The sequence below is a fragment of the Quercus suber genome, unplaced genomic scaffold (assembly GCF_002906115.3).
Source record: "Quercus suber isolate HL8 unplaced genomic scaffold, Cork oak 2.0 scaffold_67, whole genome shotgun sequence".
Taxonomy (NCBI): Eukaryota; Viridiplantae; Streptophyta; class Magnoliopsida; order Fagales; family Fagaceae; genus Quercus; species Quercus suber.
Genome location: NW_027069532.1, coordinates 445302 through 460724, shown reverse-complemented (window position 1 = coordinate 460724; position 15423 = coordinate 445302). Strand labels below are relative to the sequence as shown.

The following is a 15423-nucleotide window of genomic DNA, read 5'->3' as shown; positions in this document are numbered from 1 at the left end:
TTGAAAAATATTTCTTTCTTGTATTGTGTGGTTTTAACAGGTGGTTAGGAAGTGATATTATGTGTGTTTTTATGTACTACCCAGTGCCCAGGTCTATGGCATTTTGAAAAATGTTTCTTTCTTGTATTGTGTGGTTTTAATAGGTGGTTAGAAAGTGATATTATGTGTATTTTTATGTGCTTGCTAATTGCCTAGGTTGTTACGTGTTGTTTATTGTATTTGTTGTCATTAGATGTGAGCTAGAAACATTAAATTTGGACTGATAAAGCCTGGAGGCCCAAAGGATTCAAAGTTGTGTAATGGGCTAATGGCATACAAGCTGAGCTTGAAGGCCCAATTTGAAATAAAGGATGTGAAAAAAGGCCCATATGATATAAATACATGGTTTAATAATATATAAATCTTTGTTAAAAGTAAGCCCATTAATTTGGGCCCAAAAGGCCTGTAAAAATTGAGTTAAAAAAAAATTATAAAAACTTACAAATTTAGCCCAATTTTGGCCCAAACCCGCCTAATTGATGAATTCGACCCGTTCAATCGTTGACCCGAACCGCCAGGTCTGACCCATATATTGTGTCGATTGCGGGTCACATTTTTGATAACCCGATCCAGTCGGGTCGAGTCTAGGTCAAGCCCAAACCCGAGCCAACCCGACCCATGGACAGCCCTAACTGTAAGGTCCATGCAAATGTGTGGCTGTTTGCTCTTAATAATAAAAGACAAAAAGACAAAGTTCCTTTCTCACTTTCACAAAAGCAGCCCCCCCCCCCCTCTCTCTCTCTCTCCCCTCTGAATGGTCCACTGTGTTGTAATAATGTCATGGTGTGGAAAATCAAGATCTCAATATCAAAAATTTGTGACTGTGGTTTATCATAATTAACCCACCATACAGGGGCGGAGGTACATATAGTCTTGTGGGCCGTGGCCCCACAAAACTTTTGAAACCTTCTTATAATGCTTGTATAAAAATAAATTGGGCCCCTACAAATTATAATGATTGGCCCCTCTAAAAGATTTCACAAAACATTCTTATTGTCAATGGAAGAAAATTGGTCTAGTATAGTTGGATGGGCCACATAATACATGAGTCTAGACTACTCTTAACTCAATTTAAATAATAATAAATAAGAAAGTAATCAAGTGACCCACCTACTAGCAGAACATGCCAAGAACTTGGAGTTTCCAAACTATTGAATAGAAGATAGTCTCTGGTTTTAGAGTTCCAATTAGCCATGAATACTCATCATCTTCACAGCTCATGCTATTTTTTTTTTTTTATTGTTGTTTTGCTTAGTTTTCTCTTTACTCTAATTTTGGATAATGACTTTCCTTTAAAAAAAATTTGTCATAGAGATCACTTCATTGTTAGTTTTTATGTTATTTCCCTTTAAAATATAACAATGACTAATTTAGCCATTTACAATTTCAATATTTAGTTAGTTTCTCAAGTGGACTCCATCCAAACAATACACACTCTTTTACCAAAATTTTATAAATCCCTAATCTCTAGGTGTCTTTCTTTTTATTTTTTCTAAGAATAGAAAAAAGATGTTGATCCTATTGTTTTCAACTGATAAATGCAATGCGCGTTGCTCGAATTGGTGTGTTTTTCTTTTCATTCTTAGCCTTCAAATTAATTTATTTAGGTCCCATCATCATCATTTTTTCACAAAATTTGATCATTTTCTCATATTTCCAAAAAAGCATTTCCCCATACGTTTTTCTCTCATTATCATCATCTCATTTAAAAAAAATATATATATATATATATATATATTTAGTTGATTTTTTGTTTCCCTTTTGAATTTTTTTAATTTCTTGCAAATGTGAATGAAATTTGTTGATTAGTAGCAATTGTGTTCCTTTATTCAATTTCAATACTTGTAAGCATTATAGTTGTGATGTTGGAAATTTGTTTTGTGGTGGGTTGTTGTGTTGGAGCAAGCGGGTGGCTTGCATGGTGTTATAGGGTGGCTTAAATTCATATTGGGACTGTTTTCAATTTCTTGCAAATGTGAATGAAACTTGTTGATTAGTAGCAATTGTGTTCCTTTATTCAATTTCAATACTTGTAAGCATTATAGTTGTGATGTTGGAAATTTGTTCTGTGGTGGGTTGTTGTGTTGGAGCAAGCGGGTGGCTTGCAGGGTGTTATAAGGTGGTTTAAATTCATATTAGGAGTGTATATTTGTGTGTGCAATGTATATTTATTTAAGTATTAACATAAACTTGTGCATTCATGAATAGGATAGAACTTTATCTAAGTAGCTTATAGACTTAGGTGTTAGAATACATTATGCATGAGTTGTCCTTATTTTACTAAAGTAGCATTCATCTTGTAATTGTAGTCAAACATGGATAAAAGTTGGATGACAATGGGTAAGACACCCGATGGCAAATTAAGTCATCCATATATTGAAGGGGTTAATGCATTTATTAATTCCACAAGAGCGGTTATGGACTTGAGTAGTAATATTTCGTGCCCGTGTATTCACTGTGTGTTTTGTTATCGACAATCTCCTCAAACTGTGCGTATCCATTTGCTTCATAGTGGAATTATGCAATCTTACATTAATTGGTATAATCATGGAGAACCTCGTGTATTGAACGAGAACATTCATGATAATGAAATGTCGGATAGTGATCATATGGATGGTATCGATGCCTTGGTAGGTGATCGAATTAGAGGGGAACCAAGAGATGCAACCGAAGATGAAGAGGTGCGTCATTTTGACAAACTTGAGGAAGATGCAAAGCGTGAGTTGTATCCGGATTGCACTGATTATAGTATCTTGAAGTTTGTTATTGAGATGTTGAACGTAAAGATAATGACCAACTTGAGTAATAAGGGACTTCATATGATGCTAGAATTGCTAACAAAGGTTTTACAGAAAGGTAACTTGGTTCCAAGGTCAACTTATGAAGCAAAGAAGATATTACGTGACTTGGGCATGTCATACGAGCGTATAGATGCATGCAAAAATGATTGTGCACTATTTTGGAAGGAAAATGAAAACCTTGATAAATGTCCGGTGTGTGAGGTGCCTAGGTACAAAGATACATGTACCCAAGGTAAGAAGATTCCTCACAAGGTATTGCGTTACTTCCCATTGACACTGAGACTGAGCAGATTGTACATGTCAGGCCAAAGAGCTAAGGACATGAGATGGAATATAGACAAACGTGTGGACGATGGGATAATGAGGCATCCGGCTGATAGTGAGGAGCGGAAGGAGTTTGATTTGCAATATCCTGATTTTGCCCTCGAACCTCGCAATGTAAGGTTGGAGTTGGCTACAGATAGATTTAATCCTTTTGGGAATATGAACAACAACTATAGTATGTGGTCTGTCATACTTATCCCCTATAATCTACCGCCTTGGTTGGTTATGAAGGAGCTATATTTTATGTTGTCCTTGCTTATTCCCGGTCCCCATCAACCGGGGAATGAGATTGATATTTACTTGAAACCATTGGTTGATAAGTTGAAGGAGTTGTGGGAAGAAGGTGTAGAAACTTATGATGCTTATAGTAAAGAGCATTTTCAAATGCATGCAACTTTGTTGTGGACAATACATGACTATCTTGGATTTGGTAACATGTCTGGGTGGAGGACAAAGGGTTATCACTCTTGTTACACTTGCAATGATCAACCATATTCAGAAGCTTTGGAAAGTAAAATTAGATTCATTAACCATCGAGCTTATTTACCTATGGAACATCACTGGAGACATAGTTGGTTGCATAATGGTTTACCGGAGAAACGGAAGAGATCTTTAGAGTTACAAGTGGGAAAGATACAAGAGCAGCTAGATAAAATACCAAATATAATTTTAGGAAAGCATCCAAGTGACAAGAAGAGACAACTTATTGGGGAGCCAAATTGGTCAAAGGTAAGTATTTTGTACAAGCTTCCATATTGGAAAAATAAAAAGCTTAAGCACAACATTGATGCCATGCATGTGGAGAAGAACATTAGTGAGAGTACTTATGGTACTTTGTTTGGCATTGAGGGGAAAAACAAGGACACTGACAAGGCTTGGATAGACTTGCAAAATATGAACTTCAAGCACATGTTGCATTTGAAACAACGTCCTGATGGATCATATGACAAGCCTCGAGCTTTCTTTTCATTAAGCCCCAATGAAAGGGGTGGTTTTTATGACTTTTTGAAATCAGTCAAGTATCCGGATGGCTATGCAGCCTGTTGGAAATTTAGACCCTTTAAAACACAATCAGATTAAGTAGCCTAGTTAATTAGCCAAGTTATTACTTAGTCAAATTAAGCAATTCTAGGTTAAAACAATCAAATAATCATATCAAGAAAATATAGCAGCGGAATAATAAATAACACAAGATATGATCACCCAGGAAAACCAAACCGGTAAAAAACCTGGGGAGGATTTTACCCACCTATCCTCAAGGCAAGCCTGAATCCACTATGAAAGAATCGAAGTTCATACAAAAGGACTTACAAGCTCCTCGCTTGACTTCCTAATGCTACCTACCAGTAGAACTTGCTGACACGACCCCGTGCAAGCTCCAAATCCACGGACTCCTTCTTTCTTGAATTCTTCAATCAGCTACAAGCACCCACGCTTGATATTCTTTAAGCTTCAATGGTAGCAACCAAGTTGATCATCAAGATATTGAAGTAATCTCAATCTTGAAAACCCTAAACTTTGTGTAAAGGAAAGCTCCTCTAGATCTCATAAGAGATTTACACAAAACCGCAATGTATAAGCAACAATACAACTGGAGCAACTCTAAAAATGTGGCTAGGGTTTTTCCTTATATACCTAGGGCAAAAACATAAAACCCTAAACAATTAATGAGTTAGGGCCGAGTTGGAAAAACTGCAGAAAACGCAATCTGGTCGACTTTCGATCGATCGAATCTATTTTTCGATCGATCGAACCAGACCGAAATGCCCCAATGCATCTACAGTCTCTCGATTCCAACTTTACAATAATTAATCAACTTTGAGCATACTTTAACAAGACTTAACATATTGTTTTGATCATGGTTTGCCAATATTACGAATTAGAGTTCTAAATACATAAATTCCTAAACCTTTAGAACCTAACAAACTCCCCCTTTGACAACCCATGACAAAACCCTAATTAAAAGCTCAAAGTTTACAAGTAAAAAGCCATTTACAAAAATAATGCTCATAAACTTAAATTCAACCCTAACTACCATCCATCGGTTACAAGTGTAAACAGCAGCTTTGTTGAATCAACCTGTATCTTCTTAAAATACTCAACAAACGCATAAACGCATGTGTGACAGAAAATAGTAAAACAACAGGTATAACATTCTTGTAAGATTCACACAACACAAAATAAAGACATATATGAATGAACAACTCATAAATATAAATCCATAAGTAGTGAATCACAAAGCAACAAAAATCAATGAATATAATATGTATATCAATCAATGTTACTCCCCCTAACATGAATATCCCCAAAAATGATATACAAAGTGAAGCACCTAGATACAATCTAAAAACTCCACAAGCTCCTCAAGAAACAAAAAATCTCCCCCGAACTACAAAAACTCCTCTTCAAGTCAAAAACTCCACTCCCCCTTTTTGTGATGGAATGCCAAAAGGCAATCACAAGTCGCCATCAAAAGGTGGAGGTGAGGATGAATGAAGACGTGCAAAGTCGGCTCACAGAGCACGAATCTCATCTAGCAAGTCCACCAAAATATGACCATGAAATGTCTGAACGGTCATGACAGTCTCCAGAGTAAGACGAACATCAAAGTCGGTCGAAGGAGGTGGAGGAACATCAGCAGCAGTAGCATCATCACCAACTGGATCAGGAACATCCTCACCAGCAAGACCTGTAGAAGAAGAAGGAGGAGGTGCGCTATTAGACGGCTCAGACCTAGGGTGTTTAGAACCAGCTTGAAGATGAGCGGCCCTCTGTCTAAGAAAAGACGCATCTATGGGAGCTATCACATGAACGGGCTCAGAGGAAGGAAAGCCACTAAGATCAAGATAAAGCAAAATCCTATGAATAAAAATAGGATGCACAAGAGCATGAGTAGTAGATGAACTCCTATAAACATCGTTCAAAGAACGAAGAAAGAGATGAGGAAAACTAATAGGAGCATCAGTAACCAAGGCGTACAAAAATACACACCTCTCAAGAGGAATGGTGTGAACATGGGAAATAGGCCAGATCGAATGACAAGCTATCCGAAAGAACAGATAGTGCAACCCAGAGAGCTCAGCAGAAGTGATCCGAGGATCAGAACCCCACTGGACAGTAGTACCAGTGACGTATGACAAAACATCGCTAATCTCGGGAGACTCATCATAAGGATAGACAGGATGCTGGACCAAAGGTACCCCTAGAGCATCAGCCACTACCCGAGGAGTAATGGTGTACTCTACGCCTCGTATCCAACTCTTAACTAGAGTGTTGGAATCATAGACGCGGATAGAGATGTTCGAATAGAACTCTCTAATCAAGGCAGAAGGTGGAGGAGGATCAGAAACATCCACCAAGGGTAACCAACCCCGACGCTCAAAATTTGCCCTAATGGCAGGATCAAGCTCATCTAATAGCACAGAACGCTCAGCCCAAATCTTTCTCTTAACGGTCAGTTTCTCAAAAGTCTCTTGGTTTTCCTCACTCGGAAACCTCTCACTATCAAAGGATGGAGGGGGTGAAGGAGAAGGTGAGGGAACACTCCTACGGGCTCTAGTTTTCCTAGGCATAGTGCTAAGGAAAGGACAGAGACACAAAGAGAAAAACACAAAGAAACAAGAGAAAACAAAACCAAGGGCAGACTGCAAATTAGCACAATAAAAAATATAGAAAAAAAATCTATATGATGCATGAACAATATCATGTTGTGATGCATGATCTAAATGCAGTGACAAATTAAGTTTAATTGAGAGTAATTGGACAAAATTGGCTTGAACAAGGAATTTCTATCAAAAATCCCAAAATTTGAAAAACCACTTGAAAATTTTGCAACAAATTGATGAATTAAGCATTACAAAACACAGCACATAGATTATAATGCTTAATTACACCAACACAACAAGCCAATTTCATCAAATTCTATCCAATTTAACAAAAGCCCCAATTCGGATCAAGAACAAACCCTAGAATTTTCAATTTTTCACAAAACACAAAATTGATCAAATTAACCACCAAGGATCATTAATATAATGTGTCCCCACAAAAACCCAATGATCAATTTCATAAAATAAGGTTTGAATCAACCGAAAATCCACAAAGAATAAAGTCCGAAAATTACCCTTAAATGCATGGATTTATGCATGAAATAATGAAAATAACATCAAAAGGAAGGGCAAAAGAGTCTTACCGGCTTGAGGAAAGAGAGATTTTGCAAAAACAACGGAGGAAAACGACAAAAATCTGAACTGTGGAGTCTTGCCAACGCGGAGAGAGAGAAAAAGTTTGAAAAAGGTTTGAATAGAACCTTTGAAAAAGTCAGAACTGAACTTTTAAAAAGCTTTTCCACGATATTCGATCGATCGAAAATTACATTCGATCGATCGAAAAGCACAGTCATTTTAAGACAAATGAGAGCACTTTTTCGATTGATCGAAAAATAGGTTGGATCGATCGAAATGGGCAGAGGCTCACTAAATTTTGGAAAAATCACAGTTTTTGAAAGACACAAGCCGAATTTTGAAAATAACTCCTCAAAGCATTAAATTGAAGAAACAAAATGCATGAGTATGAGATGGAATGCTTTTTCAAAAACCCAAAATTTTGAACCCAATATTCTTAAACAAATTGCAATCAACCTCCCATTATATTTTCTCAAGCAACAAATATGTTGTGCATAAATCTCAAGATATTTTCAAACTTGGTTGGTCAGACCAAAAACACACACTAGCATGTACAGTGTTTAACAAAGAGTAACTTGTGTCGTGTGTGATACTAGCAAAAACTTGAGATACATGTGAGGTGATATGTGAATAGCAATCAATCACAAAGTCTACAAAATTCATCACATAGAATTCAAAAGAGACTATCACCTAAAGAGTTACATCCTATAACTCCCACATCTCCTAGAACAAAAGCTTGCAATCATGTAAGTTTCTTGTATTTTTGCCTCTTATTTGCATGAGATGGCATTCAGCCTAATAGTACACACCGGTTTGAATTAAGTGAATTGGCATCAAGCCTAATAGTACACACCAGTTTTAATTTATTTTGAGGCTACACCTTATGTTCTTTTTGTGCATGTGCTACACTTTCTCGAGCACAGAATCTTATGATATGCACTAAGGTGTTCATGATTGGCTAGTGAACAGTGGTGAGATGGTTATTTATGCCTTTCTCAAAAGGATCAAGTCCGACAGTCAAATAACATGTGACTTCAAGATTAAGACAAAGTGATAAACACCATAAACATCTTTCCCACACAACATGCACTACAAAGCTCAAACTAGTAAAGTGCAATAAAGTAAGCTCATCCAAGCTAAACAAGGTACATAAGACATGTTATGTGTAAATAAATTGACCAACCTTGTTTTTCAAAAATCAAGAACATTATGTTCAACATAAATTTTGCTTCCTTCTTTTCTTTTTTCTTTTTTTCTTTTTTTTTTTTTTTTATTTAAAGGAAAACAAATAAATCCTAGAATGAAATGCATGAATGCAATGCAATGCAAGTCCTAGAACACAAAAAAAAAAAAAAAAAAAACAAAGAACAATGGTCACAAAAGAATAGAGCAATGAAGCACAAGGACCATGTCAGAAAGACTCAAGTATTTCGAGTCTTTTGCATCCAAAACTTTTTAGATGCACCATGAGCATTGGAGTTCTTATTCACATTTGAGTGATTCCCAACTCCATGATTGGAATAAAGGTTTAACACCTTTACCAATTCACCAATTAATGCCATAGGATCTTGTGCTTGAGGCACAGGCACTTTTGGTTTATTTGCTCTCTTATCAGCTTGAAGCTTGTAACAGTTAGGACGAATATGTCCAGACTTACCACAATAATGACAAACCCAAGCAGGTTTACCATGCATCTTGTCCTTAGATTTGGTAGGCTCCTTAGGTTTAGATTCTCTTAAGTCTACCCTAGTCTTCTTAGGTGGTGAAACTTCTACAGGTTTAACTACCTCACTCACAGGTGGTTTGACAGTATCACTCACAACCTCACTCACAGAAGGTCCAGAAGAAGAAGAAGGAACAAAAGTAGTGGAATGTGGTCCAGTATCAAAGATGCTTTCAACATATCCTAACCCAGTTTTATCAGAAGGATACTTTTGAACATTCAGCATGTGATCAAGTTTAGAACTAGCAGATCTAGCAACAGATAAATCATGTTCCAAAGTTCTAACTTTATCAAGCAAAAGCATATTCTCAGATTTAACATTATTCAAAAGTTCATTTGCATCAAACAGTTTAACAAGCAAATTTCTCTTTTCAAGCTCAAGAGAATCAATTTTCTTTAGGCCAAGATCAACTTTCATAGCATCCTTTGCAGCAATTTTGCAAAGTTTGTTATAGGCCTCTTGAAGATCTGCATCTTCAGAGAGTTCCCCATCAGAAGGGTTCTCTTCAGCAGATATGCCTTCATTGACTATAGCAGTAGCCGTGAAAGCAATGAAGTTTCCATCCTCGTCACCACCGGACTCATCATCAGAAACCTCATTATCACTAAGGGTTACAGCCATAGCTTTACCCTTAGTCCTTAAGAATGTAGGACATTCAGATTTCACATGACCATACCCTTGACAGCCAAAACACTGAGGACCCAAAGAGTTATTAGAAGATTGACCAGAATTTTCTCTAGGTTTTTCAAAATTGTTAACCTTAGTGGGATCATTCTTCCTAAAATTTCTAGGTTCAGCAGTGTAAGTACCTCTTGCCTTTCTATTTGTATTCCTAAGAAAGTTCTTAAAGTTTTTGGCAAGATAGGCAATCTCTGTAGCAGAGAGCTCATCATCAAATCCACCACCATCAACATCATCAACTGACTTAAGAGCCATTGATTTGGATTTGTTTACTTTAGGTAGGTCAGACTCATAGGATTGAAGAGATCCTACAAGCTCATCAACAGGGATGGAGTCCACATCCTTGCTTTCAGTTATGGCAGTCACTTTGGGTCTAAAGTCTTCAGTTAAAGATCTAAGTATCTTCCTAACAATCTTAGGTTGATCATAGATTTCACCCAAATTAAAAGCAGAATTAACAATATCATTCAGTTTGGCATAAAATTCATCAAAGGATTCATCATCAGACATCCTAATGTTTTCAAACCTAGAAGTTAATTGCTGCAGTTTGTTTATCTTAACTGCCTTTGTGCCTTCATGCACAGTTTGGAGGATTTTCCAAGCAATATGAGCAACCTCAACATTAGAGATCCTCTTAAATTCCTCCATGGAAACAGCGTTGAAGATGGCATTCATAGCTTTGCTATTGAAGCCAGCTGCTTCTTTTTCAGAAGTTTGCCACTCACTCACAGGAGTAGTGGGCTTCTCCCATCCGTACTCAACGGAATTCCAAACTCTCTCATCAATGGATTTCAGGAATGCTTTCATCCTTACTTTCCAATAAGCATAGTTATTCCCATCAAAGTGAGGAGGAACAACAAGAGAGTGTCCATGCTCCATGACAACAGGGGTCAAGGATCAGCTCAGAGATCAAAAAATCTCAAACAAAAGAGCTACCTGCTCTGATACCACTTGATGGAAAATTTAGACCCCTTAACACACAACCAGATTGAGTAGCCTAGTTAATTAGCCAAGTTGTTACTTAGTCAAATTAAGCAATTCTAGGTTAAAACAATCAAACAATCATATCAAGAATATATAGCAGCGGAATAATAAATAACACAAGATATGATCACCCAGGAAAACCAAACCGGTAAAAAACCTGGGGAGGATTTTACCCACCGATCCTCAAGGCAAACCTGAATCCACTATGAAAGAATCGAAGTTCATACAAAAGGACTTACAAGCTCCCCGCTCGACTTCCTAATGCTACCTACCAGTAGAACTTACTGACACGACCCCGTGCAAGCTTCGAATCCACGGACTCCTTCTTTCTTGAATTCTTCAATCAGCTACAAGCACCCACGCTTGATATTCTTTAAGCTTCAATGGTAGCAACCAAGTTGATCATCAAGATGTTGAAGTAATCTCAATCTTGAAAACCCTAAGCTTTGTGTAAAGGAAAGCTCCTCTAGATCTCACAAGAGATTTACACAAAACCGCAATGTATGAGCAACAATACAACTGGAGCAACTCTAAAAACGTGGCTAGGGTTTTTCCTTATATACCTAGGGCAAAAACATAAAACCCTAAACGTTTAATGAGTTAGGGCTGAGTTGGAAAAACTACAAAAAACGCAATTTGGTCGACTTTCGATCGATCGAATCTATTTTCCGATCGATCGAGCCAGACCGAAATGCCCCAATGCATCTACAGTCTCTCGATTCCAACTTTACAATAATTAATCAACTTTGAGCACACTTTATAAGACTTAACATATTGTTTTGATCATAGTTTGCCAATATTACAAATTAGAGTTCTAAATACATAAATTCCTAAACCTTTAGAACCTAACACAGCCAACATATCAAGGTCAGTGAATGCAAAAAATGGTAGATTATCTGGTTTGAAAACCCACGACTGTCATGTGCTACTACAACGAATTCTTCCAATTAGGTTGCAAGGGTTTGCAGATAAAGACATTAGTATTGTATTGTTTGAGTTGGGCAACTTCTTCCAAGACTTATGCTCAAGGACCTTAAAGCGTAGTGAATTGGAGAAACTAGAAGAACGTATAGTTCTTATATTATGCAAGCTTGAGAGGTTCTTTTCTCCAGTATTCTTTGATGTTATGGTCCATCTTGTTGTTCACTTACCTCGAGAAGCAATTCTAGGAGGCCCGGTATAATATCGGTTGATGTATCCAATTGAAAGGTAACTAAATCTTTTGATGCATTCATCAATTGCATATTTCCCACGTGGTATAAAATCACATTCTGTGTGTATTTTTTCCTCGTAGGTACCTTGGAAAATTGAAAAGATACGTTTCCAACCGAGCTCGACCAAAAGGTTCGATTGCAGAGGCTTACATTCTTAAAGAATGTATTAACAACTGGTCTTTGTATATTGATGGGATCGAAACTGTGCATAACCGAAGAGAAAGAAATGAAGATTTTGGTGAATCTAGTGAAGGATTGATAGTTTTTTCATAGACTGCCCGACCTACAGGTGGTAGGCGGAATGATGGCGACTTGTCTCGTCCATTGCTTGATACTGCTCATTGGTACTTGCTGTATAATAGTCCTAAGCTAGAGCCTTATTTAAAGTATGTGATTTCATATACATATATTTTTTAATCAAGTTTTGAATATTATTTGCAATGCTTAGCTGAAAATAAATCACTTTATTTTTAACAGCGAACACAAAAGCACATTGCATAATCCTATTGGAGAAGCCATAACTCAAATCTAACTACAAGAGTTTCCCAAGTGGTTCAGAGAACATGTAAGAAATTTAAAATTTAATTACACACTAATAAATTTAAACATTTAAATTTATTCGTCATTGCTTATTACTAATAGGATATCACTTGTTGTATGTCATTATAGATGAATAGATTGAAAGTTAACGAGTCATCAGAAGCTACTAAACAGTTATGGTTATTAGCAAATGGTCCTAAGCCGCATGTGAAGGAGTACACTGTTTGTTGAGTCATCTAACTCTTTAATCCATAAGGTACAATAGATGTTTCATAGGATACAATAGATAATAACTTTATTGTTCTATTATTTGTAATGACTTTTTTGTTCAATTATATGTATGTTTCTAGTTACAGATGGCACTAGGACGACTTACACGCTCGTGAGGTGAGGCATCTATCCTGGTGGTCCAATCTATAGAAACACCTCTTGAAGCAAATCCTCCCGCCCAAAGTTCTTCGAGTGTGGAGACTACCGACGCATTAACTAGCACGACTGGTAATTACATAGAATATACTTAATTGCAACTGCACCTTGTCTTTACTATTGAGATTATACTTAATGTACATATAATGTATAATTTTATAAGATTGATAATTTTTAAATAGGATCTGTTAGCAGAAATACCTGTAGAACAACACATGGTATAGCAGTACGGGCACTTGTTGAAAAAAGTGGTAAACTACCAGTACGTATAGCTATAGAGTATGATGCTCCTGTTGGAAAGAATGCGTGCAAGCTTGTTAATCAAATTGGCATACAAGTACGAAGTAATTTGTCCAGTTACAACGTAAAAAATTGGAAAAGTGTTGATGCTGCTACTAGAGATGTGGTGCTTCAAAATATCGCAGTAAATTTATATTAATAACGTCTAACTCGTCTTTGTTGTCACTAAGTATATTAAATTCATATAATAATATTTTTATAATACATATATACTTCATTTTACAGGATCAGTTTGAGCTTGAAGGAGATTCCAACTTGGTAACGAAAACAATAAATACAAAATGTGGACGATTATTGAGTAGCAGCTCTAACAAGTTGTATCAGACTTATAAAAATCTTGTACAATCTCATGGTGCTGACTATGCAAAAAGTCACCCAGCAAAGAATGCCACACTTGAGCAGTGGACTAGACTCATTAAAGGGAAATGGACCAATACGGACTGGTTGGTAAATTATTTATGTGTATATTATTATTATCCAATATTTACTATATTATGTTGTCAAATGATTAGATTAATACTTAGATGAAGTAAATGTATACTGTTTTATTCATGATCTAATAAATATCTTGAATGTTCTTTATTAGGAAAAATCAAGAATTAAATTTGAAAATAGAAGCAAAACTTTAGGCAAACATAGATGCGGGACAAAGGCACTTGCTGTTAGGGTTGATGAGGAGATGCGTGTTTTTTCATTTTCTTAAACCTTAGTATATTACATGTTGTGATTAATTAACTATAAATAACTAACACTCGAATGTTAATTAATTAGACAAATACTAATGGTGGTCAAGTTCCTGAATTGGAAAAAGTCTAAAAAGATGTTGTTAGGTTCTAAATGTTTAGAACAATTGGCAAATCGTGAACACAAACTAGTCTAAATATAGATCTTAGAGTCTATAGGTTTTATTGGACAATGCTCAAGGTGATTCAAGTCAAGATTCAAGAACATACAAGCTGCAGGAAGAAGACTTCATATTCTGCCTGGTTCGATCGATCGAAGAATAGGCTCGATCGATCGAAAATCGTATCTGCAGAATTTTAAGTCGGCCCAAACAGCAGCTTAAGCCCATTAAGGATTAGGGTTTCAGATCTACTTCTCCCACTATATAAAGGAAACCCTAAGCCACGTTTTTGAGAGCTTTTGGAGAGAGAGAAGAGAGTGTCTCTTTTGTATCTAGGGTTTTGTACCCAAACCTCTCTAAGGTCTTTGTTGCTCATATTGCTGTTTATGTGAATCTCTTGTGAGATCTTTGAGGAGCTTTCCTTCACATAAACTTAAGGTTATCAACATCTTGGTAATCATTCAGTTGCAGATTCAAGAACTTAAAGATACACAAGCAGGGGTGCTTGTACTTGATTGAAGAGTCCAAGAAAGAAGGAGTCCGTGGATTCGGAGCTTGCACGTGGTCGTGTTAGTAAGTTCTACTGGTGGGTAGCATTAGGAACTCAAGCGGGGAGCTTGTAGTCCTTCTGTATGAACTTCAATTCTTCCGCATAGTGGATTTAGGTTTACCTTGAGGATAGCTAGGTCAAATCCTCCCCAGGTTTTTACCGTGTGGTTTCCTAGGTCATCATATTCTTTGTTCATTTATTTTCTGCTGCTTTACATCTTGATATGATTGTTTGATTGTTTTAACCTAGAATTCCTTAATTTGACTAAGTAACAACTTGGCTAATTAACTAGGCTACGTAATCTGGTTGGTTTAAGGGTGGTATCAGAACAGGTAGCTCTTCTGCTGTAGATCTTTTGATCTAAGAGCTGATCCTTGACCCCTGTTGTCATGGATAATTTGAATTGTCTTTCTGATCATGTTTCTGCTCATGCTTCTGCTAATTTTATTGATGCCTGTGATGTTTTGAACAAAAAGGACACTATTGTTTCTGCTGATTTTTTTTTATGCTTTTGAAACTCTTCGTAAGGAATTATTTAAATCTTTGAAAATTTCTAAGAAATTTAAAGAAGAGTTAAAATTGGCTAATCTTGAAAAAGAGGATTTGATTGTGAGATTAGATGAGTCTAATAAAAAGAATGAATTTTTGAGAAATCAAATTTCCTCTCAAGATGAGAAGATGAAAAGCTTGGAACAAGAGTTAGTTGAGTCTCAAACTAAACTTGAAAATTTGACTAGTACCAAGCCTGTTGTTGATAACAGAAGTGTTTCTGTTTCTCTTAAGCCTAAAACTGAGAAAGTTTATATCCCTCATTT

The 15423-nt window shown here is 36.5% G+C and overlaps 1 protein-coding gene across 1 annotated transcript; it reads left to right on the top strand.

Moving 5' to 3' along the window:
• Positions 1–2354: 2354 nt before the first annotated feature.
• On the top strand, positions 2355–4244 carry LOC136067321 (uncharacterized). The gene has a single exon (XM_065773002.1). It carries the CDS (start codon positions 2355–2357, stop codon positions 4242–4244), a length of 1890 nt encoding a protein of 629 aa, XP_065629074.1.
• The last annotated feature ends 11179 nt before the right edge of the window (positions 4245–15423 follow it).